This window comes from Lolium rigidum, chromosome 3 (assembly GCF_022539505.1).
Source record: "Lolium rigidum isolate FL_2022 chromosome 3, APGP_CSIRO_Lrig_0.1, whole genome shotgun sequence".
NCBI lineage: Eukaryota > Viridiplantae > Streptophyta > Magnoliopsida > Poales > Poaceae > Lolium > Lolium rigidum.
This window is the reverse complement of record NC_061510.1, coordinates 77,325,305-77,348,998: the sequence shown is the minus strand read 5'-3', so window position 1 is coordinate 77,348,998 and position 23,694 is coordinate 77,325,305. Positions and strand designations below refer to the sequence as shown.

Here is a 23,694-nt window from a genome sequence, read left to right as displayed (position 1 = left end):
CCAGGGTGGCTCGTGCCTACAATAAGAAAGTTAGACCAAAGGAGTTTCAAATTGGTGATCTAGTATGGGAAGCTGTGTTGCCGTTGGGAACCAGGGACAAGGCATATGGCAAATGGTCTCCTAATTGGCACGGTCCGTACAAAGTTTTCCAGGCCTTGAAGGGTAATGCATACATGCTGGAAGAGTTGAGCGGCGAGAAGTTCCCAGTAGCTGTCAATGGTCAACACCTCAAGAAGTATTTCCCAAGCATGTGGGATGATGGGCAGTAAGATGCGGGGGCCGATTTTAATCGGCCAGTAAAAAAAATTTTTTTACAGCCGATGCGCAGGACATCGACTTGAGAAAACATACGGAGATAACAGTATGCAAAAACAGCCGATGCACGGGCATCGACTTCAGAATAACAAAGCCGATACGCTGATATCGACTCTAGAGGAATAAGCTCAAATTAGCAAGTTAACGGAATCGGTTCAGACCAGAAATCTGATGGTGTGGACGGGAATTAGGCCTATTGAGGCCTGTTGGACTGCGTGTTTAGGCAACAGCTTGGCCTTAGATCGCAATGCGAGCCGATGTTCTGCTATCGGCTCTCTGTATAGAAACTCCATTCGACGATCGGCAAAGTTGACAAAGAAGCAAAATTAATGGAGGGACATTTTCTTCATTAATAGAGGGATTTCTTACAAAGAAAGAGCTGATTGCTCAGGGAAGAGGAGGGCAAAAGCCAACTACTACTACTGATCCCTAATCTAGGGGCCGTTGCTGCCCTCGTCGTCACTGCCTCCGGCGCAGCTGCTGAGAGGCTCCTCATCGGAGCTTCCGTAGCCTTCTACGGGAGTCTCATCTTCCTCATCGTCGTCATCACTGTCGTCGTCCCACCAGGTGCGGAGGCGCTTCGCTGGTGGGTAACCTTCGAGGGAGTCGTCGTCGTCGTCCTCCTCCTCCGCCTCTTCCTCGGAGGAGGTGAAATCGTCCCAGGAGAAGCGGTCATCCTCGCTCTCCGCCTCCTCTTCCCCTTCGACGAGGAATTGAAGGTCGCCCTCTCCGTCGGTCAGGGATTTGTCATCCTCAGACCAGATGGAGGAATCGTGTTCCTCCTTGTCCCACGTCATTGGGGCGAGAATGTCGTGCGCCGCCAACGAGCCCCACTCCGGCGTCGGCTCGCGGGATGAGGAGGAGTCAGAGAAGACCGACGAGGTGGAAGAGGAAGAAGAGGAAGACATGGCTATGGGAGATTGGGGGGTTTTTGGGTGCCGATGGCCAGAACAGGGCAAGGTGATGAAGTGGCAAGCTGCTCAGAGCGGTTAAATAAAGGGGCTATAGTAGAAATTCAATGCCACAGCAGTTTCCGAGGAGGCGGTGCCCAAAGACAACGGTCAAATCACGCGGAATAGTTGAGAAGACAGGGCATCATGATGAAGAATGTTGCGATGGTTCTGCTCTGCCATGACATGACCCGACGAAGAAAGAACAGAGTGATTTTGGAATTATCAATTCCAAAACCAGGGGGGCATGTGTTATCACCAGAATTTGACCATGTCAGAGGTGGGCCGCGATCAAGATGGGCTTAAAGATTATATACGGAAGAAATACATGGATCGGCCTTATATGCAAAGTTGGGCTAGATTGCCCATATATCTGTAATATAGTAGATCGTATCTTAGATAGAGTTTTCCCGTGCACGGTTAGGTGCACGCCTAAGTTAGAAAGTCCCCTGGACTATAAATATGTATCTAGGGTTTATGGAATAAACAACAACCAACGTTCAACCAACCAATCAATCTCGGCGCATCGCCAACTCCTTCGTCTCGAGGGTTTCTACCGGTAAGGATCATGCTGCCTAGATCGCATCTTGCGATCTAGGCAGCAGAAGCTTTATGTTGTTCATGCGTTGCTCGTGCTGAAGCCTTTTTGATGGCGAGCAACGTAGTTATCTTAGATATGTTAGGGTTAGCATTGTTCTTCGTATCATATGCTATCGTAGTGCAACCCTTGCATATCTAGCCGCCCTCACACCTATCTTAGGTGTGGGGGCGGCACCCCGCTTGATCATTATTTAGTAGATCCGATCCGTTACGGTTGCTCCTTGTTCTTCAAGGATTAGTTTAATATCTGCAATAGTTAGGCCTTACAAAGGGTTGGAGGATCCAGCGGCACGTAGGGTGTCGTTTGCTAGTCCTATACAGGATGTTCCGGGGATCAACCTCGCGTTGGTTTTTAGGCCCTATCTAGGATCGGCTTACGATCACCGTGCGTGGCCGCGAGGCCCAATCGTGAGTAGGATGATCCGATTATGCGGTGAAAACCCTAAATCGTCGTAGATCGCATTAGCTTTATCTTGATCAAGCGGGACCACCATATATTCGTGCACCTCGTACGAATCATGGGTGGATCGGCTCCTTGAGCCGATTCACGGGATAACCCGAGAGCCGATCGAGGCTCGTATTTAATGTTTACGTGTATGCCATGCAGGAAACTAAGCGAGGCATCTCCATCACCTTCCCGACCGGGTATAGGTCGGGTGGCACGCCCTTGCATCAGCATCAGACGTGTGTACCAGAGGCTTTGCGGGCCGTCGCTCGGAGGGACCAGGGCCAGCCACAGCCCTAGGTTGTTCCCGGCTCTACTGTGTTGCCCGTCGCTGCCCGCCGGTGGGTTTTGACCGCAACATCCTCAAAGATATAATTTTAGCAGGGGGATAATATCTACCAATAAAAGCATCCTTGCATTTAGTCCATGAATCAATACTATTCTTAGGCAGAGATAGCAACCAATCTTTAGCTCTTCCTCTTAATGAGAAAGGAAACAATTTTAATTTTATAATGTCACCATCTACATCCTTATACTTTTGCATTTCACATAGTTCAACAAAGTTATTGAAATGGGCAGCAAGCATCATCGAACTAACACTGTGAAAATTGCTCTCGCATAACAAGATTTAGTAAAGCGAGGTTTAATTTCAAAGAATTCTGCTGTAGTAGCAGGTGGAGCAATAGGTGTGCATAAGAAATCATTATTATTTGTGGTTGTGAAGTCACACAACTTAGTATTTTCAGGAGTACCCATTTTAGCAATAGTAAATAAAGCAAACTAGATAAAGTAAATGCAAGTAACTAATTTTTTGTGTTTTTGATATAGCAAACAAAATAGCAAGTAAAGTAAAACTAGCAACTAATTTTTTTGTGTTTTGATTTAGTGCAGCAAACAAAGTACTAAATAAAATAAAGTAAGACAAAAACAAAGTAAAGAGATTGGGATGTGGAGACTCCCCTTGCAGCGTGTCTTGATCTCCCCGGCAACGGCGCCAGAAAATCTGCTTGATACGCGTACAGCACGCGTCCGTTGGGAACCCCAAGAGGAAGGTGTGATGCGTACAGCGGTAAGTTTTCCCTCGATAAGAAACCAAGGTTTATCGAACCAGTAGGAGCCAAGAAGCATGTTGAAGGTTGATGGCGGCGAGATGTAGTGCGGCGCAACACCGGGGATTCCGGCGCCAACGTGGAACTCGCACATCACAACCCAAGTACTTTGCCCCAACGAAACGGTGAGGTTGTCAATCTCACCGGCTTGCTCAGTAACAAAGGATTAGATGTATAGTGTGGATGATGATTGTTTGCAGAGAACAGTAGAACAAGTATTGCGATGAGATTGTATTCGATGTAAAGGAATAGACCGGGGTCCACAGTTCACTAGTGGTGTCTCTCCCATAAGATAAATAGCATGTTGGGTGAACAAATTACAGTTGGGCAATTGACAAATAGAGAGGGCATGACCATGCACATACATGATATGATGAGTATTGTGAGATTTAATTGGGCATTACGACAAAGTACATATACCGCTATCCAGCATGCATCTATGCCTAAAAAGTCCACCTTCAGGTTATCATCCGAACCCCTTCCAGTATTAAGTTGCAAACAACAGACAATTGCATTAAGTATGGTGCGTAATGTAATCAATAACTATATCCTCGGACATAGCATCAATGTTTTATCCCTAGTGGCAACAAGCACATCCATAACCTTAGAGGTTTCTCTCACTCCCCGCATTCACGGAGACATGAACCCACTATCGAGCATAAATACTCCCTCTTGGAGTTACAAGCATCAACTTGGCCAAAGCATCTACTAGTAACGGAGAGCATGCAAGATCATAAACAACACATAGATTGATAATCAACATAACATAGTATTCTCTATCCATCGGATCCCAACAAACACAACATATAGCATTACAGATAGATGATCTTGATCATGTTAGGCAGCTCACAAGATCCGACAATGAAGCACATAAGGATAAGACAACCATCTAGCTACTGCTATGGACCCATAGTCCAGGGGTGAACTACTCACTCATCACTCCGGAGGCGACCATGGCGGTGTAGAGTCCTCCGGGAGATGAATCCCCTCTCCGGCAGGGTGCCGAAGGCGATCTCCTGAATCCCCCGAGATGGGATTGGCGGCGGCGGCGTCTCTGGAAGGTTTTCCGTATCGTGGCTCTCGGTACTGGGGGTTTCGCGACGAAGACTATTTGTAGGCGGAAGGGCAGGTCAGGGGGCCACACGAGGGGCCCAGACGCCAGGGCCGCGCGGCCAAGACCTGGGCCGCGCCGCCCTGTTGTCTGGCCACCTCGTGGCCCCACTTCGTCTCCTCTTCGGTCTTCTGGAAGCTTCGTGGCAAAATAGGCCCCCGGGCGTTGATTTCGCCCAATTCCGAGAATATTTCCTTACTAGGATTTCGAAACCAAAAACGATGAAACAAGAATCGGCTCTTCGGCATCTCGTTAATAGGTTAGTGCCGGAAAATGCATAAATATGACATAAAGTATGCATAAAACATGTAGATATCATCAATAATGTGGCATGGAACATAAGAAATTATCGATACGTCGGAGACGTATCACATCCCCTTCTTCATCGACAACATTATCAGGTTCCTCTAGTGAAACTATATTTTATTCCATCACATCTTATGTACTTTGCTTGGAGCGTCTGTTTGTTTTTGTTTTTGTTTTGTTTGAATAAAATGGATCCTAGCATTCATTGTGTGGGAGAGAGACACGCTCCGTTGTTGCATATGGACAAATATGTCCTTAGGCTTTACTCATAGTATTCATGGCGAAGGTTGAATCTTCTTCGTTAAATTGTTGTATGGTTGGAAACGGGAAATGTTGCATGTGGTAGTGTATAATAAAATACTTGTAGAACATTGAGCTTTGATAACTTGATTCTTTGCAAATGTTTTGAGGTATTTAGATGGTAAGGCTTGCTGGATAAATAAGTTAAAATTAGTAGTGGATTGTTGTCTTTAAGCTTGTGCCGTACTACAAACTCTATTTAAATAGTTGAAGGCGTAGTTGGACTTGATAGCTTTCCATGTCTGAGAGTTCATCGTAATAACTAAGTTGTGCTCGAAGGTCGAGGGAGCTAGCGGGGTACTTGTGCCACCGTGAATGGCCCTCCTTGGAGTAAATTTTAATCATGCTCTTAATGATGAACCCGCTAGTTGTTTGCAATAAGCTTGTGAGTTCTTTTTGACTAATGTTAAGCTACGGTTTTTGGCACTTCCACCATCCAAATTTGCTAGCCTCTTCGGTATCGTGCATTTCCTTTTGCTCACATTGAGAATTGTGCATACTTCGCCGAGTACATCCAAACCCGTGGGAGGACTTTCTCTTGTTCTCCTACACATAAGCCCATACATCTCCTCAAAACGAGCCACCATACCTACCTACCACGAGCATTTCCATAGTTGTTCCGAGATATATTGCCATGCAACATCCATTTTACATTACATGCCATGTTGTCATTTATTATTTATATATTGCTTTGCATGATCATATACGAACTGATGTGTGGTTTACCCATGTTACGCTAGATCATTGCACATCCTGCTACATCGGCGAGAGGCATACGGTTTCATACATCATGTTTCATTCATTATGAGTTATTTGTACCAAAAAGTGTGTTGTCATATTAGGATGTTGCCCCTAAAAATGAAAAGAGCCATGGAGGCCATCAAAAAGAAAAAAAAAAGAGAAAAGAAAGAAAAAAAATGAAATGAAAAGAAAGAAAAAAAGAAAAAAAAGAAAAAAAAGAGAATAAAGAAAAAGGGGGCAGCATTACCATCTTTTATCCACACTTGTGCTTATGTTTTAGCACCCGCATTATTCATAGTCATCATTTGTGCTCATGTTTAGCACCTACACTTCATATGAGAGAGTTTTCATGTTTTACTAGTATAACTATGTGGGGAATTTACACTATAGAACTTGGGTTGTATATTCCAATGATGAGCCTCCTCAAAAGTGCTCTAGGTCTTCGTGAGCAACCAAGTTGGATGCACCCCCACTAGTTCCATTGGAGAGCTTTCATACACATATATCTCTATGTGCATCCGTTGCATGGCAATCACTACTCCTTGCATAGCTTCGATCATAAGGCTTCCTCTTGTCTAATGGTCATTTACGGCTTTGCAAGCCTTTCTTCCATTTGGCCTTCCAAACCTCCATTAACGTTCTTTATGCCATAACATCCTGGGTGCTAATACCAAATGCTTGCGCTCACCGGTTGAGTAGACTTCGAAACAGATTGATTCATGACGTTCATGTTTATGTTTACTTGACTGAATCCTTCTTATGTTGTGAAAATTTACTTGATACTTGGAATGAAGGATAGAACTTCTATGCTTGAATACTTAACACATCCTTAATGAACTTTGTACGGTTGCATGTCTTTAAAGCAATAGTTCATGAAAACTTCTAGCTTGTCTAACTCTTGCATTATCATCTCTTATATCAATATAGATACTTGCTTTGAATGATTTGATCTCAGCTCATGTGCTTACAATAGTATGATCAAGGTTATGATGGCATGTCACTCCAGAAATTATCTTTGTTATCGTTTACCTACTCGGGACGAGCAGGAACTAAGCTTGGGGATGCTGATACGTCTCCGACGTATCGATAATTTCTTATGTTCCATGCCACATTATTGATGATATCTACATGTTTTATGCATACTTTATGTCATATTTATGCATTTTACGGCACTAACCTATTAACGAGATGCCGAAGAGCTAGTTGCTGTTTTCTGCTGTTTTTGGTTTCAGAAATCCTAGTAAAAAATATTCTCGGAATTGGACGAAATCAACGCCCAGGGGCCTATTTTCACACGAAGCTTCCAGAAGACCGAAGGAGTCACGAAGTGGGGCCACGGGGCGCCGACACGCTAAGGCGGCGCGACCAAGGGGGCCCGCGCCGCCCTCGCGTGTGGCCCCCCCGTCGGGCCCCACGACCTATCTCCTCCGCCTACTTAAAGCCTTCGTCGCGAAACCCCCGATACCGAGAGCCACGATACGGAAAACCTTCTAGAGACGCCGCCGCCGCCAATCCCATCTCGGGGGATTCGGGAGATCGCCTCCGGCACCTCGCCGGAGAGGGGAATCATCTCCCGGAGGACTCTTCACCGCCATGGTCGCCTCCGGAGTGATGAGTGAATAGTTCACCCCTGGACTATGGGTCCATAGCGAGTAGCTAGATGGTCGTCTTCTCCTAATTGTGCTTCATTGTTGGATCTTGTGAGCTGCCTAACATGATCAAGATCATCTATCTGTAATGCTATATGTTGAGTTTGTTGGGATCCGATGGATAGAGAATACTATGCTATGTTGATTATCAATCTATTATCTATGTGTTGTTTATGATCTTGCATGCTCTCCGTTATTAGTAGAGGCTCGGCCAAGTTTTTGCTAGTAACTCCAAGAGGGAGTATTTATGCTCGATAGTGGGTTCATGCCTCCATTAAATGCAGGACGGTGACGGAAAGTTCTAAGGTTGTGGATGTCTTGTTGCCACTAGGGATAAAACATCGATGCTATGTCTAAGGATGTAGTTGTTGATTACATTACGCACCATACTTAATGCAATTGTCTATTGTTTGCAACTTAATACTAGAAGGGGTTCGGATGATAACCTGAAGGTGGACTTTTTAGGCATAGATGCATGCTGGATAGCGGTCTATGTACTTTGTCGTAATGCCCAATTAAATCTCACAATACTCATCATATCATGTATGTGCATGGTCATGCCCTCTTTATTTGTCAATTGCCCAACTGTAATTTGTTCACCCAACATGCTTATTCTTATCGGAGAGACGCCTCTAGTAAACTGTTGGCCCCGGTCCATTCTTAACATCGAATACAATCTACTGCAATACTTGTTCTACTGTTTTCTGCAAACAATCATCATCCACACTATACATTTAATCCTTTGTTACAGCAAGCCGGTGAGATTGACAACCTCACTGTTACGTTGGGACAAACTACTTTGGTTGTGTTGTGCGGGTTCCACGTTGGCACTGGAATCCCTGGTGTTGCGCCGCACTACACTTCGCCGCCATCAACCTTCAACGTGCTTCTTGGCTCCTACTGGTTCGATAAACCTTGGTTTCTTACTAAGGGAAAACTTGCCGCTGTACGCATCACACCTTCCTCTTGGGGTCCCCAACGGTCGCGTGCTGTACGCGTATCAAGGGCCTTTCTTCTACTTTTATGTTGAGTCAGTTTACACATTTCTCTCTATCTTAGAAGCAAACACTTGTGTTAACTGTGCATTGATTCCTACATACTTGCTTATTGCACTTATTATATTACTTTACATTGACAATATCCATGAGATATACATGTTACAAGTTGAAAGCAACCGCTGAAACTTAATCTTCCTTTGTGTTGCTTCAATACCTTTACTTTGAATTTATTGCTTTATGAGTTAACTCTTATGCAAGACTTATTGATGCTTGTCTTGAAAGTACTATTCATAAAAAGTCTTTGCTATATGATTCAGTTGTTTAATCATTGTCTTTACCATTGCTTTGAATCGTTGCATTCATCTCATATGCTTTACAATAGTATGATTAAGATCATGTTGGTGTCATGTCACTTCAGAAATTATCTTTGTTATCGTTTACCTACTCGGGACGAGTAGGAACTAAGCTTGGGGATGCTGATACGTCTCCAACGTATCTATAATTTCTGATGTTCCATGCTTGTTTTATGACAATACCTACATGTTTTGTTCACACTTTATATCATTTTTATGCGTTTTTCGGATCTAACATATTGACGAGATGCCGAAGTGCCAGTTCTTGTTTTCTGCTGTTTTTGGTTTCAGAAATCCTAGTAAGGAAATATTCTCGAAATTGGACGAAATCAACGCCCAGCATCTTAGAATCCCACGAAGCTTCCAGAACACCCGAGAGCCACCAGAGGGGGGCCACAGGGCCACCAGATGATAGGGTGGCGCGACCAGAGGGGGGCCCGCGCCCCCCTAGTGTGTCACCGCCTCGTCAGCCCTCCGACTCCGCCTCTTCGCCAATTTAAAGGTCCCTGACCTAAATCTTCGATACGGAAAAGCCACGGTACGAGAAACCTTCGAGAGCCGCCGCCATCGCGAAGCCAAGATCCGGGGGACAGAACTCTCTCGTTCGCGCACGCCACCGGACGGGAAGTGCCCCGAAAGGCATCTTCATCGACACCACCGCCATCTTCATCACCGCTGCTGTCTCCCATGAGGAGGGAGTAGTTCTCCATCGAGGCTAAGGGCTGTACCGGTAGCTATGTGGTTAATCTCTCTCCTATGTACTTCAATACAATGATCTCATGAGCTGCCTTACATGATTGAGATCCATATGATGATGCTTGTAATCTAGATGTCATTATGCTAGTCAAGTGGATTTTACTTATGTGATCTCCGGAGACTCCTTGTCCCACGTGTGTAAAGGTGACAAGTGTGTGCACCGTGTGGGTCTCTTAGGCTATATTTCACGAATACTTATTCACCGTTATGAATAGCATAGTGAAGTGCTTATTTATATCCCTTTATGATTACAATGTGTTTTGTATCACTATTAATCTATCATGCACTCTAAGGTTATTTAAACATGAATATCGAATATTGTGGAGCTTGTTTACTCCTAAGCATTGAGGGTTCGTGTAATCCTACACAATTAGTGGTGTTCATCATCCAACAAGAGAGTGTAGAGTATAGCATTTATCTATTCTGTTATGTGATCAATGTTGAGAGTGTCCACTAGTGATAGTATAATCCCTAGGCCTTGTTTCCAAATACTGAAATCATCGCTTGTTTACTGTTCTACTGCATTTGTACTGCCTGCAATATTATCATCATCAACCACACGCCAGTTGTAGCAGCAAGCTATTTTCTGGTGCCGTTACTACTGCTCATATATATTCATACCACATGTATTTCACTATCTCTTCGCCGAACTAGTGCACCTATACATCTGACAAGTATATTAGGTGTGTTGGGGACACAAGAGACTTCTTACTTTGTGGTTGTAGGGTTGCTTGAGAGGGATATCTTTGACCTCTTCCTCCCTGAGTTCGATAAACCTTGGGTGATCCACTTGAGGGAAAACTTGCTGCTGTTCTACAAACCTCTGCTCTTGGAGGCCCAACACTGTCTACAAGAAAAGAAGCGTGAGTAGACATCAATCTTTCAGGTCGGCAGCTTGGTCTTCTCGCCGTTCTTCAGATCTGGCGAGATCTGTTTCTCGACGTGTCACTGGCGTTTGTTGTTGTCCATGACGACGCTGGGGGCCGGGGCGAGGTGGTTCTTGTGGAGCGAAGATGTTGGTCCGGAGGTGGTGGATATGTCGTTCTTCTCCGACTTCGTCGATGGGAGGCGGCGTATCTTGGTCCAAGACAGCACGGGGACGTCCCCCGGTCGACGTGCCACAGCGACATGTGCCTCGGCCGCTGCGGCAGAGCTCGTTCATCGACTCACAAAGCCTCGTTGGCGATGTTGCTTGTTTGGATATTGCAATGGTGGAGGTTCGGCGTCTCTTCTTGCGTTCGTCTCGGCGGCGGTGGAATTAGACGGCGACCGTTGGCTATGGTGGTTGCAGGAAACTCTAAGGATCGTTTTGTATTTCTCGATCTTTTAGGATTTTATCTGCAAATTCAGGATAATCATTTTATCCTGGTTTGTCTTTTAGTTTTCACATATGTTGCTTCATGTAACTTGGTTTTCGATTAATGAAATATGTGGTTGCTCTCAGAAAAAATAAACAGGCCGCTGCCACAGTGTCACGTATAAACGACGACCAGAAGATATATAGCAAGGATAACATGAGCAGCCCGTGGAAAGAGAAAGGCACGCACGACCGGGGACTGACCCGTCCCTGGGGTACACCCAGTCCACGGACGACCTTTCCGTGCCCTGTCACCTGTCACCCCACACGGCTCTCCTGCACCACGACCACCCAAGCCCGACCACTGAAGCCAATTGCCCGCACCAAGACAGCCAGTCCACCGCTCCGGCCACAGCCGTACACAGCGCCCTCTGCACCGTCCACCGCGCGCCCAGATCCCCGTCCCCACCTGTCAGCGTCGCCTCCACAGTGGACCCGCACCCACGGGCAACACGCGCCGTTAATGGCCGCCACAACGGTAAACGTTACCCAGCCAAGGAGAAGAGAAGAAGACGAGCGCCCTCCCTCCCGATCCCTCCTCCATCCTCCAGATCACGCCCGCCCGCCACCGTCGTCTCCACCTCCAGAAATCCAAATCCCTTCCCAGGCCCCCCGTGTGCGCGAGCTCGTGCTGGGCTTAGGGCTCTAGGTTTTCGCGCCCCCCGCCCGCTTCCCGGCCCCCCCGCCTCCCGGGGCTAGGGTTACGTCGCGGTCGTCGTCGGGGGCTGCGAGGCGCCAGCGGCCGATGCGGCGATCGCCGCCGATCGGGGGGCTCTAGCGGCGGGGGATCTGCTCTCGCGCTCGTCTCCAGCGATGGCCGCCGACGCGCTCGCCATCATCCCCGGCGCCGTGCTGCGCAACCTCGCCGACAAGCTCTACGAGAAGCGGAAGAACGCCGCGCTCGAGGTCAGGCCTTTCAACGATTCTTTACCCCTCGCGGGTCCCGTTCCAGCAATCGCGATGGGGAAATAATTTTGCGGTGGATGCAGATTGAGGGGATCGTAAAGCAACTGTCCACTGCCGGGGAGCACGAGAAGATAGCGGCCGTGATCGGCCTGCTCACCAGCGATTTCGCCATGTCCCCGCAGGCGAACCACCGGAAGGTTGGCTTGAACCGCTTTTACTATTGTTCCTGCTCCTGCTGCTGGCGGTGGCGGTGCTGGGGGATCCGATTTGTTGATTTCGATGCCGTTTTGTGGTTAGCAGGGCGGATTGATTGGTCTCGCGGCAGTAACCGTAGGGCTCACAAGTGAGGCTGCGCAGCACCTCGAGGTTTGCCGATTCCCTGGCCATTTATAAATATTGGAATTACATCTAGTTTCTTCCAGTTATTCTTGTGTAGTGCTGTTTCTGTATACATAATATGGCTCAAGAGGTCAAGACTTCTCTCTCTCTCTGTGCCTTCATCTTATCAAGTCTCACATAAACTGTAAGGCCAACTAAGTGCGGCAGAATTGCTAATGGTAGTACCACAATAGCCAATTGGCTCATTGAGGTTTGCTAATGGTTATTCAATGAATCTACCTCGCTTGACTGCCACACTTGTGTTCATGGGATTAATGGTAAATTTTAGTTAATAATACTAAATGCTGTAAGGGCTTCGTCTCTTGTGGTTTGTCACTAGCTATTGCTTTTTCTCTTGCATTTATTACTACCAGAGTTCAAGGTTTGGGACTTACCAACTTAAGAATGAAAGATGTGCAAAGCTTCCGCATATTCTCTAAAATGGCCACTTAGGACTGATTGGATGGGGTTGTGTATAGTCCTCTTATAGCGCTAAAGCTTAGAAACTGTTCAGTGTGTCAATTCACCATGTTTGCAGAGAGGGCCTGCCCATTTCCCCTTTCGCATTAATGTGGTGGGAACAATAGCATTTGACGTACTGAATATATTAGTTCTTTATTTATTTTCTTCATATTGCGACCTGCAGGACACGAGGGTCTTGTAAAGGCATGTTAGTGCTAGGCTGCCAGCTGCTAGAGCTGAGTTGGAAGAAAGATTATTGTTCTTCCTTGACATGGTTCTACCAAATATATGTGCACTAATGGTTGAATACTGGACCCGGGAACAAAATAGTAACATGCATTGGTGTGCCTGTGACAAAATCATCTTATCGGCATGCCAGTACGTACATCTCAAGTTAGTTTGCTACTGCCCCTGTAGTCACCATGTAATTTCCCACTTCAGAAAATACCTACATTCTTTTCTTTTGAACCATGGACATCTTGCTGTATCTATCCTGTTGTACTATGGTTCTGGAAAGCAGGGCAGCTGGTGTAAGCTGTGGGCATAAGCGCGCACATATGTCATGCGTAACATATCAATTTGATAAAAAATTAATCTCACGTGACTTAAGTAACAGTCAATACACTGTTCTCTATGGCTTGACGTCTCAACGCTTTATATTAGATAGATGACTATAATCTTATGCGTGCTTTACTACAGAATATTTACCGGCAAAAAGACTTGGACTGCAATTGTTGGTTTTTATCTTAGATCGTAATACCTACCAAAGTTCATTGCATATGGGATAGTTCCATCCATGTTTAAACTGAACTGTAAAGCATAGAGCGTCTTTAAGCTGCTCGTTTATCCAGCAAGGTTACAACTGTGATTGATTGTGTCTCAGCTCTAAATTTTTGGGTGTGCAATTATTCTCTTGGTGTCAGTTTGCTTGTATAATAAGCTCCATTTTTGTGTGCTTCCAGCTAATTGTGCCTCCTGTGCTTAATGCGTTCCTGGACCAAGATAGCAGAGTGCGCTACTATGCCTGTGAAGCGCTATATAACATAGCAAAGGTGAACATTTCATCAAGTACTGTAACAACTGATATGTATGCTTATGCTAATGTGATGTTTTATTTGTAGGTTGTAAGAGGGGATTTTATCATCTATTTCAACAAGATTTTTGATGCGCTATGCAAACTGTCAGCAGACTCTGATGCGAATGTGCAAAGTGCAGCTCATCTTCTTGATAGGCTTGTCAAGGTATGGCTTGGTTTATATACATTCCATATCATGTGTATTACCTTTTAAATTTCCCTAATAAAATTAATTATCTATTAACCAGGATATTGTAACTGAGAGTGATCAGTTCAGGTACACTTTATCTTGTTTTTCTGATAATGATATCATGCTCATCTTAAATCTTAGCACCCCTTTCTGATTGCCACATTTATCTTAATTTTACCTTTTTAGCATAGAAGAATTTATACCTCTCTTGAGAGAGCGCATGAATGTGCTGAACCCTTATGTGCGGCAATTTTTGGTGGGGTGGATCACTGTTTTAGACAGTGTGCCTGATATTGACATGCTTGGTTTCCTTCCTGATTTTCTTGACGGTAATACCTATACTTCCACTCACTATACTGCTTGTATTCGCAGTTAAGCAAACCTTGTGCTTGCTCCCCCATGCAGGTTTATTTAATATGCTGAGTGATAACAGTCACGAGATAAGGCAGCAAGCAGATGCAGCACTTTCAGAGTTCCTGCAGGAAATAAAAAATTCACCAGTAAGTCTATGGAGTACTTTGGTAAAACAGGCTGTGAATTTGTAACTCTGATCAATGTAAACTGTGTAAATGCAGTAGATATTGACTTATATACAGTACTCTATTTATGTGCTAAACAGTTATTTTCACTCTTTCAATACTGATTTTCCATCCTTAATTGAGAAGAATGTAGATTATGGTCGTATGGCTGAAATTCTTGTTCGGAGGGCAGGCTCTGATGATGAATTCACTCGTTTGACGTCTATCACATGGGTAATTCTTGTCTTGCATGCTTTCAGGAATTCAATCTTTAGAGTCTTGTTGCAGCACTGTTACATTATGTAAGCTTGAAAGTGCAGATCAATGAGTTCGTGAAGCTTGGTGGGGAACAGCTAGTCCCGTACTATGCAGATATCTTGGGAGCTATCTTACCATGCATTTCTGATGAAGAGGAGAAAATCCGAGTGGTACTTCCCTTTTTCTGCTTATACTACTATTCTTGAGATCTAAACTGTGTGCTTATTAATTATTTACTTCATTGTTTGCTAGGTTGCTCGTGAAACCAACGAGGAACTTCGAGCTATGAAATCTGATCAAACCGAGGGATTTGACATTGGAGCAATTCTTATAATTGCAGAGAGGTTCTCTATTCAAGTCATTGAGTTGAAAATTTGATTTATCTGTTATGTATTAATTGTTGTTTTAGTTACATCACAGATTATCCTTTACATTACCATGTCTTAGTAGGTACCTCAGTGTTCTCAAAACACCTGATATGCTACAGATTAAATAGATACCTTAGAAAAACTGGCATGCATATTTTAATGGGAGTGGCGTTAATGTGCATGAATGCCTTTGCTTAATCGCCCGCGTAAACCAATTTAATTTCCAAATTCCAGACCATTAATGTGCTTTGAACAGCCTAGTAAAATCCCGACGGCATGATAGAGCTCACCATGTTTCTGGAAACTAGCAAATACAAATTCTGCTCATTTTTTGTTCTGAAAATTGCAATGGTCTGTGTAAATATTGTTTAAACATCTCTGAGATTAGCACATCAGTTACGTACATTCTCACGCTTTTTTTGCATGATCTTTGATGCACAACTTTGACCACTAATGTATACAAAATTATATGGTTTCAAAATATGAAAGTGATAACGTTGCATTTGTCTTGCAAATCTCTTTCATTTCATTTATATTTATACAAATTTTGTGGACATACTATAAGTGCAAATCATATTCGAAGTTATAAGTTGTTGACCTGCGAAATTTGAGGGCTCCTTATATCTTGGGATGGAAGTACTATACTAGCTCGAATTAACTGCAGCATAATTCTGATTAATTATCAGTATTCCAGTTAATCTGGCACTACCCTGTCCGATGATCATATTTTATTCCTTTGCAACACTCTTATAAATGTACACAATCACTTGTAACTTCTCTTGGCTTGGGATTTGTGATGTGGTGCCTTTTACTGTTTCAGAGAATTGAATAGTGAACATGAAGCCACTCGGATTGAGGCATTGCACTGGTTTTCCACTTTGCTAGTTCGAAATCGTATTGAGGTACTGGAAAACTATGTTGCATAATTAAATATATTTAAACTGTCGAAGTGCTACTTTTATCACCTTGAATCTGAAATGAGCGTTACAAATTGCAATTCAGTTTGATTATAGAAGTATCAATTGATAATCTTATGATTGATCTTTCATATTTCTGTGGAACAGTTCTTGGGATACCTTGAAGGCATTTTTGAACCACTTCTAAATGCGCTCTCCGATCCTTCAGATGCGGTGAGCTTTTTGAGAAGCCTAGTACACTGCACTACCTATTTCTAGTATTTAACTGCATCCTATTGTGTCTAGCTGATATCATGTTGCTCTATGTATGGTGATCTGTAGTCAAATATTGGAAGCGAATGTCATGCTGAAGTCGTTGTATCATAAAGTAGTGTCACGTAGAATTAGATGCCATTAGTGATTTGCTTCAGCAAGAAGAATATGTTATTGCAGCAACAATCATGGCAGTTTGATCACAGCATTTTTACCTTTGCAGGTTGTCCTTTTAGTGTTGGAAGTTCATGCACGCATAGCTGAAGAGTCTCATCACTTCCGTCATCTTGTGTCTTACTTAATTCGCACTTTCCACAACAATCATGTTCTGCTGGAGAGGTATGTACATATTCCTAATGTAGAGCTGATTCTGAACTTCATTCATGAATTTTGTGGGTTAGGATTAATACTTCAGTATATAGTTAATGGCCTACCAAGTAAATGGTTCATTGCATACTGTACAGGCGTGGCGCTTTGATAGTTCGTCGACTCTGTGTTCTTTTGGGTGCTGAGAAAGTATATCGCGAGTTTTCTACTATTCTCGAGAAGGAAGGTGACCTTGATTTTGCATCCACCATGGTTCAGGTGTGTCCAATCTGTACATCTTTCAGCTACTTAGATATTTTAAATGCAAAATCAGTGTAACTAAGATAATTGTATTTTTTGTAGGCATTGAATTTGATTTTGCTCACATCGGCCGAACTTGCCGAGCTGCGGTCTCTTCTTAAGAAGTCATTGGTTGATTCTCGTGGGAAGGACTTATTTTTATCTTTATACCCTTCTTGGTGCCACTCTCCAATGGCTACAATTAGCTTGTGCCTACTTGCTCAGGTTTTAATGATGAATTGCCTACTTGTGTTGCTTATTTGGACTTGACTAATCTCTGATGTTTCTGTCGAATGTTTCTAGGCGTACAATCATGCGAGCTCTGTTATTCAATCTCTGGGAGAAGAAGACATAAATGTGAAGTTTTTGGTGCAGTTAGATAAATTGATCCGCCTGCTAGAGACTCCAGTATTTGCTTACCTGCGTTTACAGGTAAATTCGTTTTTTTTTTCTGATTAATCCGTTCCACAAACTCGATGTCTCTGTTTTTTTTCCTTTTTGTCATTCTCCTTTTCTGACAGGTTTGCCATTTGATCATCCTACTTTGACTTCTAGCTTCAGCTAATCTTCTGGTGTAACATAACTTGTCCTTTTCGTCATAATTTTTTTTTCCAAAATCTTTTCCTCTCTCTTGGGGCTTTCACATTCGGATAATATACCCTAAAGTGAACACAGAGATAATGTATGGAAGTTATGATGGTGTGCAGTACATGTTTTCTATATTGAGGTTGTTTCAATGACGGCTACTATTTTATATGGGATGCCACTCTACTAATATACTTCGAAAAATGCATGCAGCTCCTTGAGCCTGGAAAACATACTTGGCTTCTGAAAACACTCTATGGTCTCCTGATGCTCTTGCCTCAGGTATGTTCAAATGTGCTCCCGACAATGTTTCTAAGTAGTTCTAAATGAATACTACCTCCGTCCCAAAGCTTAAGGCTTATTTTTTTTTTAGAAAATCAAACTATTTCAAGTTTGACCAAGTTTTTTTACCAAAAATCATTAACACGCAAAATGCAAAACCAATATCATTAGATAGATAATGAAATATATTTTCATATGGTATCTACAAAATATCATATTTGTTCATAGATTCTTCTAAAAGTTTGGTCAAAATTTACTTGGTTTGACTTTTCGAAAAAAATATAAGCCGTAAGCTTTGTGATGGAGGTAGTATATTGTTTCCAAATTGTGAAGTTGGGGTTTTTAGATTTGTAAAGAAAGGGTAAATAGAGATAAACATGCAGTGGACCTTACAGTTGTTATTGTCTGAAGGTTACTTTTTTTTTGTATTTGCAACACACATGTTAAAAATAAGGTGCATGTTGCTCACACAAGACCAATAAAAATAAAATCTGCCTCTTCACACAGTTATTACAGACTTGTTTCTATCAAAGTCAAAGAAGAAAATCACTAGATTGCTGTGGCCATTTTGCATTCTGATAGGTATCCAATATATAATCTTCAACTTTCAGTTTTTTTGTGTTGAAACAATTGTTTTATTGTGTGTCATTCCTTACATGTCAATGCCCTGAAAGTAGTGGTGCAATAGATTAGGATGTTCTCCCTCCGATCCCTTTTAATTGACTTGGATTTAGTACAAAGTTATCGATCTCCCTCTCTCTTGAGCCTTGTGTGTTCACTCCCGGTTGGGTGTAGCCCAACCCAACCCAAGAATCGCACAGGTTCCACAGTTCTGACACCACGGCTTTCATCGGGTCAACGGTTTTCTTAGGGTAAGAGGAGCGAGACTGCAAGACACAAGCACGTGAGAACGAGCTGGACGCATGTGGCCTCGCCGAGGTAGCCGTGCAGCGCAGGCACCACCGTGAAGGAGAATGCGGCATGCCACGTCGACTGATGGCGTCTTTGCGGTAGCACCGTTTTTGGGGCCGATGGAGGATGTGCAGTAGCCTTGCCCGATGGACGGGCGGTGATTCAGGGCCCGGACGATGTTGGTCTGTTGGAGAAGGACTAGGAGGAGCAGAAATGAGAAGAGGTAGGGGAAGGGACTCTGCTGATGCGGGCATGGAGAAGAAAGCGAGATGGGTTCGCCAGTTCTAAATCGGTCTCCAACCTGGCCCGTTGAAAACTGTGCAGATAGGTCTGGTTCGGCTGGGTTTATGGTTCGACCAGGTTGAACCCAACCCGTGAGCAGGCTTCAACTGTTAGATTCCCTTATAAATTGGAATAAAGCCTTCTATTTTACCACAGGGGCACACATTTTTAATTACAGAAGACCAGATCGTTTTTGAAGGCCTGTTGACCTTTTTCACATGCCCCCCCCCTTTCTGAATATTTGTACTTAGGAATTATAACTATTTAAGTGGTTACTAGCAAATGTGCCCGTGCGTTGCATCGGGAGAAATAAATACTCAGATGCTCCTACAATTTTGTTGCTCTTCTCCAATAATAGTTTTAGAATTAGGCTAAAATAATACAACTACAATATCATCATGCATTCAATATATTTATTTTAACTTCATGTATGTCCCCTTCCGATTTGTCGCATCACACTTCCTTGAAGCATGCACAATGCCTCCTCCCACGTGTCTCTTCCATCGGTGAAATTGCAACATGTCATCTTACGGGGAAACCCCAAATCCTGTCGTCCAACCTGACTAAACGAAGTGAACCTCCGACAAAGCTTCTTGCCTAACCAACTGGAAAAAGTGAGCATGTGAAAGAACTTATTTGGCGATGCAACACTCTAGGACCCACGCATTGCCGTCCGAGCCTCAACTTTCACCGCACCCTCCTCTTTCTTTTTCCAAAACCCACATATCGCCGCCCAGCTCTAGATCAATCAGGTCTACGTCAAAACAATCCTCCTTTTAATATTAAAATTTTATCTAAAGTAACTTTGAACGCAAATCAAGTGGAGCTCAAACTAAATATTAGTTAGAAATAATACATCATGTTTAGACCGTAGAAACACACTCATTTATTTGAACATGGCATTATATTTGTGTTGGCAAATATACAAATAGCATTAAGCTCCATACGACTCAACATGTTAACCTGTAATCGGTTCAGGTTTTTTTTCTTTTCTATTAAGCACCAACAAAGAGACATTTAGGCAAGGAAGAAAACAGTTCAACTAAACTGAGCGAGTGATGCACTGGATCCAGGAGAAGGCGTCCATCTTCACGCCAAGTTTGCCAACTGCCAGGTCGATTAAGAGGATGCCATCCACGGCCGAGCGAGCGTACAAAAAATCTTGCAGCACCACGGCCAGGCAGGTTAGAGCGGGAGTGCGTCGCCGCTTCCCTAGCAAGCTGGACTAATTCCCCATAATCGGCTACTTTCTCGTCAATTCGGCGGACGCGCTCGAAGCCACCGTGAACTGAACCTGCAATAGCTAATCGGGAGCAGGAGCTTCCAGGTCGAATTCCACAGGGAGCAATTTGGGGATCCGCGGTGGCGTTCCCCGGTGGAAGGGAGAGATGGGCCATAACTCCTGCGAGCCGCACGCCTTCCTCCACCACGCCCAGCGCCGTGAGTTGAGGATTTGGGAAAGTCTCCCATCCCCTTCCTTCGTTTCTTTTCTACTGTATTTCTGTGTTTCCCCGCCTGTGAATCCTGCTGTGAGGTCGCGAATGGTTCCCGTCTGTAGCTCTCGCCTCCACTCTACCACGAGAATGGCTTGATCTGCTGACTTTCTACCTCTAGTTCGGTTCGAGGTGCCCGAGAGGGGGAGCAGGGTGAGAGCAGATTCGAGATGGACCTGGTAGGCGTCGTATGCGGCCGCCGAGAGAGGCAAAGTGAGAGCGGCTCCGGCTAGGATTGTGCCCGCCACCGCGGAGACGGAGCTGCGTGGGTGCGGGTTGGGCGGAGGGATCTGGATGGGAGCTGCGCAGGTGCGGGTTGGGCGGAGGGATTTTGGAGGTTCTGGGAAGGGAGGAGGGAAAATAATAGAACGAACCGGTACGGGTGGCAGTTGTGCAGTATTATGTGGTTTGGTGGGAGGGTAAAATGGTCCAAATAATTGTTGGACGAAAATTTTGGCAGAAACCTTAGCTCCTTTATTATTAGGTATAGAAGAATTTACTTTTATATGTTTACACAGCAAAGTGCGGCCTTCAAGATCTTGAGGACTCGACTGAAGACAGTGCCTTTCAGTGAAAATCTCAAGCGCACATCTTCTGCAAATCCATACTCTCAAATTCTACAAGTGACGGAAGATGGCAATAGAAATCAAGATACACCAAACTATAGTGCAATCAATTTTCCGTCCCGTCTCCAGCAGTTCGAGAGCATGCAGCAGCAACACCGAGACCATTTGAAGAATCAACTGCAATCTAGAAAGTCCGCTTCGGCAGCAGTATTAACGCAGGTACGCATGTCTTATTACTACATTGAGGGACAGTCTTGGAGGCATGTAGGAAACATCTCTGCCTTTGATTACTAAATAATTTCTAAACATTATTTACAAAATGGTATCATCAGATTCATCAAATTCTTTTCAAGATATAACATTTTTGTAATTAACCTTCATATAGAAGTAATGTTCAAAGTTGCATATTGGAGACCGTACACATGTTCAAAATGTCACCTGTCCTTACACATGTTCAAAATGTCACCTGTCCTTACACATGTTCAAAATGTCACCTGTCCTTAAACATAGGGGAGTACTCCTCCATCCGCGAATAAGTGTACATCTAAGAAATAGTAGACGACTTAGTTCTCTCTCATCTTTTATGAGTCTCCATTCTATTAATTGAAGGAGATAAATGATGATTGGTGGTTGAGGTGGAGGAGGAATGAGGATTGGAGGATGGAGTTGGGGAGTGATTACGAGGAGCTAATTGCATTAATTAACAGCATTGGTAGGTGTAGATGTACACTTTTTTGGGACAAATTTTGAACCTAGAAGTACACTTATTTGAGGACGGAGAGAGTATGTTATATCTAATCGAGTAACTATGAATCAGGCTACAATTTTGTAATTATTATTTTAAGAACTGTGTTTTCGTTGGTTTGGACCACCTAGTCATAATTGTTCCTGGGATTGCACAGGTATAGTCTTTTGTTTATTTTTCTTCTACTCCTTCATTGTCGGTTGGTTGGCTATTGGAACCTATCTAAGTTTCCAAGAAGCAGATATCAGCCATATAATTTGCCGAATGTTCGATTCAGACAACATGTTTGGGTTGTAGGCCTGCTGAACCTGTGCAACTTTTATCTTCAAAATATTTTTCTATTCCCTTCAAATGGCTACTATTGGACGTTTTGGCCTTGTTACTCCTGTTTAACAAGGCTGAGCTGCTCTTGGAAATATAGCTATTCAAATCCAGAAAATGTTACTCCCTCCGATCCATATTAGTTGACTCTTGTATAGATGTAACTAGATACATTTTAGTTTTAGGTAGGCAAGTAATATGAAGCGGTGGGAGTAATTATGTTCTTTTATCATAGATCCTCGATTTTCACTCGTATTCTTAAAATCATCTTCGTGACATAATTTGACTGCATCGTTATTTAACTTCTTTTTCTCTGTGTAAAGCCGCCTTTGCTCTAAAATATGATTGTCAGGTAACATTTGTGAATTGCATGCAGGAGATTCAAAGATACGAAGAATCACATTCCTCGTCGGTACCAGAGATAAGCAGGCCCCCTTCAAGAGCATCCAGAGTCATTTCCTGATGCATATGGATGCTTGTGGTGTGTGATACATTTGCAGGAAGGATCGTCACAAATTTGTTGGGGCTTGGTTAGTCTCCTTTAGTTTTTTTCAAAGGAGGTTGCATAGGGGGGTACATAGAGTGTAATCTTTTTGTTTGGTTCCTAGATTTTGTCATGGGACGGCAATTATTTGTTGGAGAAAGCTCGTTTCCACTCTCTTTAGCCATTTTTTTTTTCCTTAGCTGTTTTACTGCTCATCTGGTTTCTGTAATTTTTCAATTGAAGGCCAAATGAGCATAGTAGCATTTGGAGAGATGATACAACTGTTCTGCTTGTCAATCTCCAATAAATTTAGAGATGCGGTGTAAATTTCTGCCCCTGCCTTTGCTTCCTGGCATATGTACTCTTCTGCCATTAAATATGCATTTTTAAAATCTAGCCCCTTCGAATTTGTGCTATTGAATATTGTTCCTGCCGTGGCCGTTGTGTTGCCACGTCTTAACAACAATTAGCTGCCAGGTTTCATTGAATGGATTGTCCGTTTTCTCTTGTCTCGCTGTTGTCTGTCGTGACTTGCGCATGCAAGACATCGGGACAAGATGAGGAATGTTATCACATGGCACAATATTTCCTAGGGTGATCAACTGTCCAAATGTGGGTGCGTTAGCAAGCTATGCAAGGAGAGTTCCACTTGTGTTGCTCAAACGAAATCATGTTGTCCGATTCATCCGACCTTTGCACACTTCTTTTGCAGCTTAGTGAGCAGCCTTCTGCAGCTACTGCCTACTGGTGGTCTGTCCTGGCGATACACAGGGAATATATTTATCCACGGTATAGATTCTGAGATCTGCTAGGCCAAGTAAAGAGGTGGAGCACGACTGGTCCTAATTCATCCAACCATGGGGCATGCACGTTTCTATCCAATCTTGTTAGCAAACATTTTATTGGCGATCTGGTGGTTCTAGGTAAAGCCAGCCTCCCGACCCTTCTTTCTGAACAGTGAAACACACACGGACGAATTTGTGCTGATTTGATGCTTATTCCTGGTGTTATGTATATCTCAATGTTGCCGATTTGCACTGCATGGCCCGGCGATGGCTTCTCGCAGCAGTTTTATTCCAATCCCAAGTTGCAAATTCAAGAGCC

At 43.8% G+C, this 23,694-nt stretch overlaps 1 protein-coding gene across 2 annotated transcripts; it reads left to right on the top strand.

Moving 5' to 3' along the window:
* The first annotated feature begins 11,777 nt into the window (after positions 1-11,777).
* On the top strand, positions 11,778-22,927 carry LOC124701834 (protein VAC14 homolog). 2 transcript variants are annotated; one of them, XM_047233929.1, is made up of 20 exons: positions 11,778-11,896; positions 11,980-12,093; positions 12,197-12,262; positions 13,699-13,788; positions 13,858-13,977; positions 14,060-14,088; positions 14,188-14,330; positions 14,407-14,501; positions 14,667-14,753; positions 14,840-14,947; positions 15,030-15,121; positions 15,966-16,047; positions 16,210-16,275; positions 16,538-16,653; positions 16,779-16,899; positions 16,984-17,145; positions 17,224-17,352; positions 17,719-17,787; positions 20,993-21,259; positions 22,483-22,927. In XM_047233929.1, the coding sequence occupies exons 1-20, from the start codon at positions 11,804-11,806 to the stop codon at positions 22,567-22,569; spliced, it is 2,136 nt and encodes a 711-aa protein (XP_047089885.1). In that variant the 5' UTR covers positions 11,778-11,803; the 3' UTR covers positions 22,570-22,927. The 2 variants fall into 2 exon arrangements, with proteins under 2 accessions (XP_047089885.1, XP_047089884.1); XM_047233928.1 differs by having other exon boundaries at positions 12,194-12,262.
* Positions 22,928-23,694: the final 767 nt, after the last annotated feature.

What these genes read in the sequence shown, in the direction of transcription:
- LOC124701834 (XM_047233928.1), top strand. Translation starts at nt 11,804, where the DNA reads ATGGCCGCCGACGCGCTCGCCATCATCCCCGGCGCCGTGCTGCGCAAC. An exon ending in CGCAGGCGAACCACCGGAAG is followed by an intron (nt 12,094 to 12,193) that starts GTTGGCTTGAAC and finishes TTTTGTGGTTAG; the next exon opens with CAGGGCGGATTGATTGGTCT. An exon ending in AGGCTGCGCAGCACCTCGAG is followed by an intron (nt 12,263 to 13,698) that starts GTTTGCCGATTC and finishes GTGTGCTTCCAG; the next exon opens with CTAATTGTGCCTCCTGTGCT.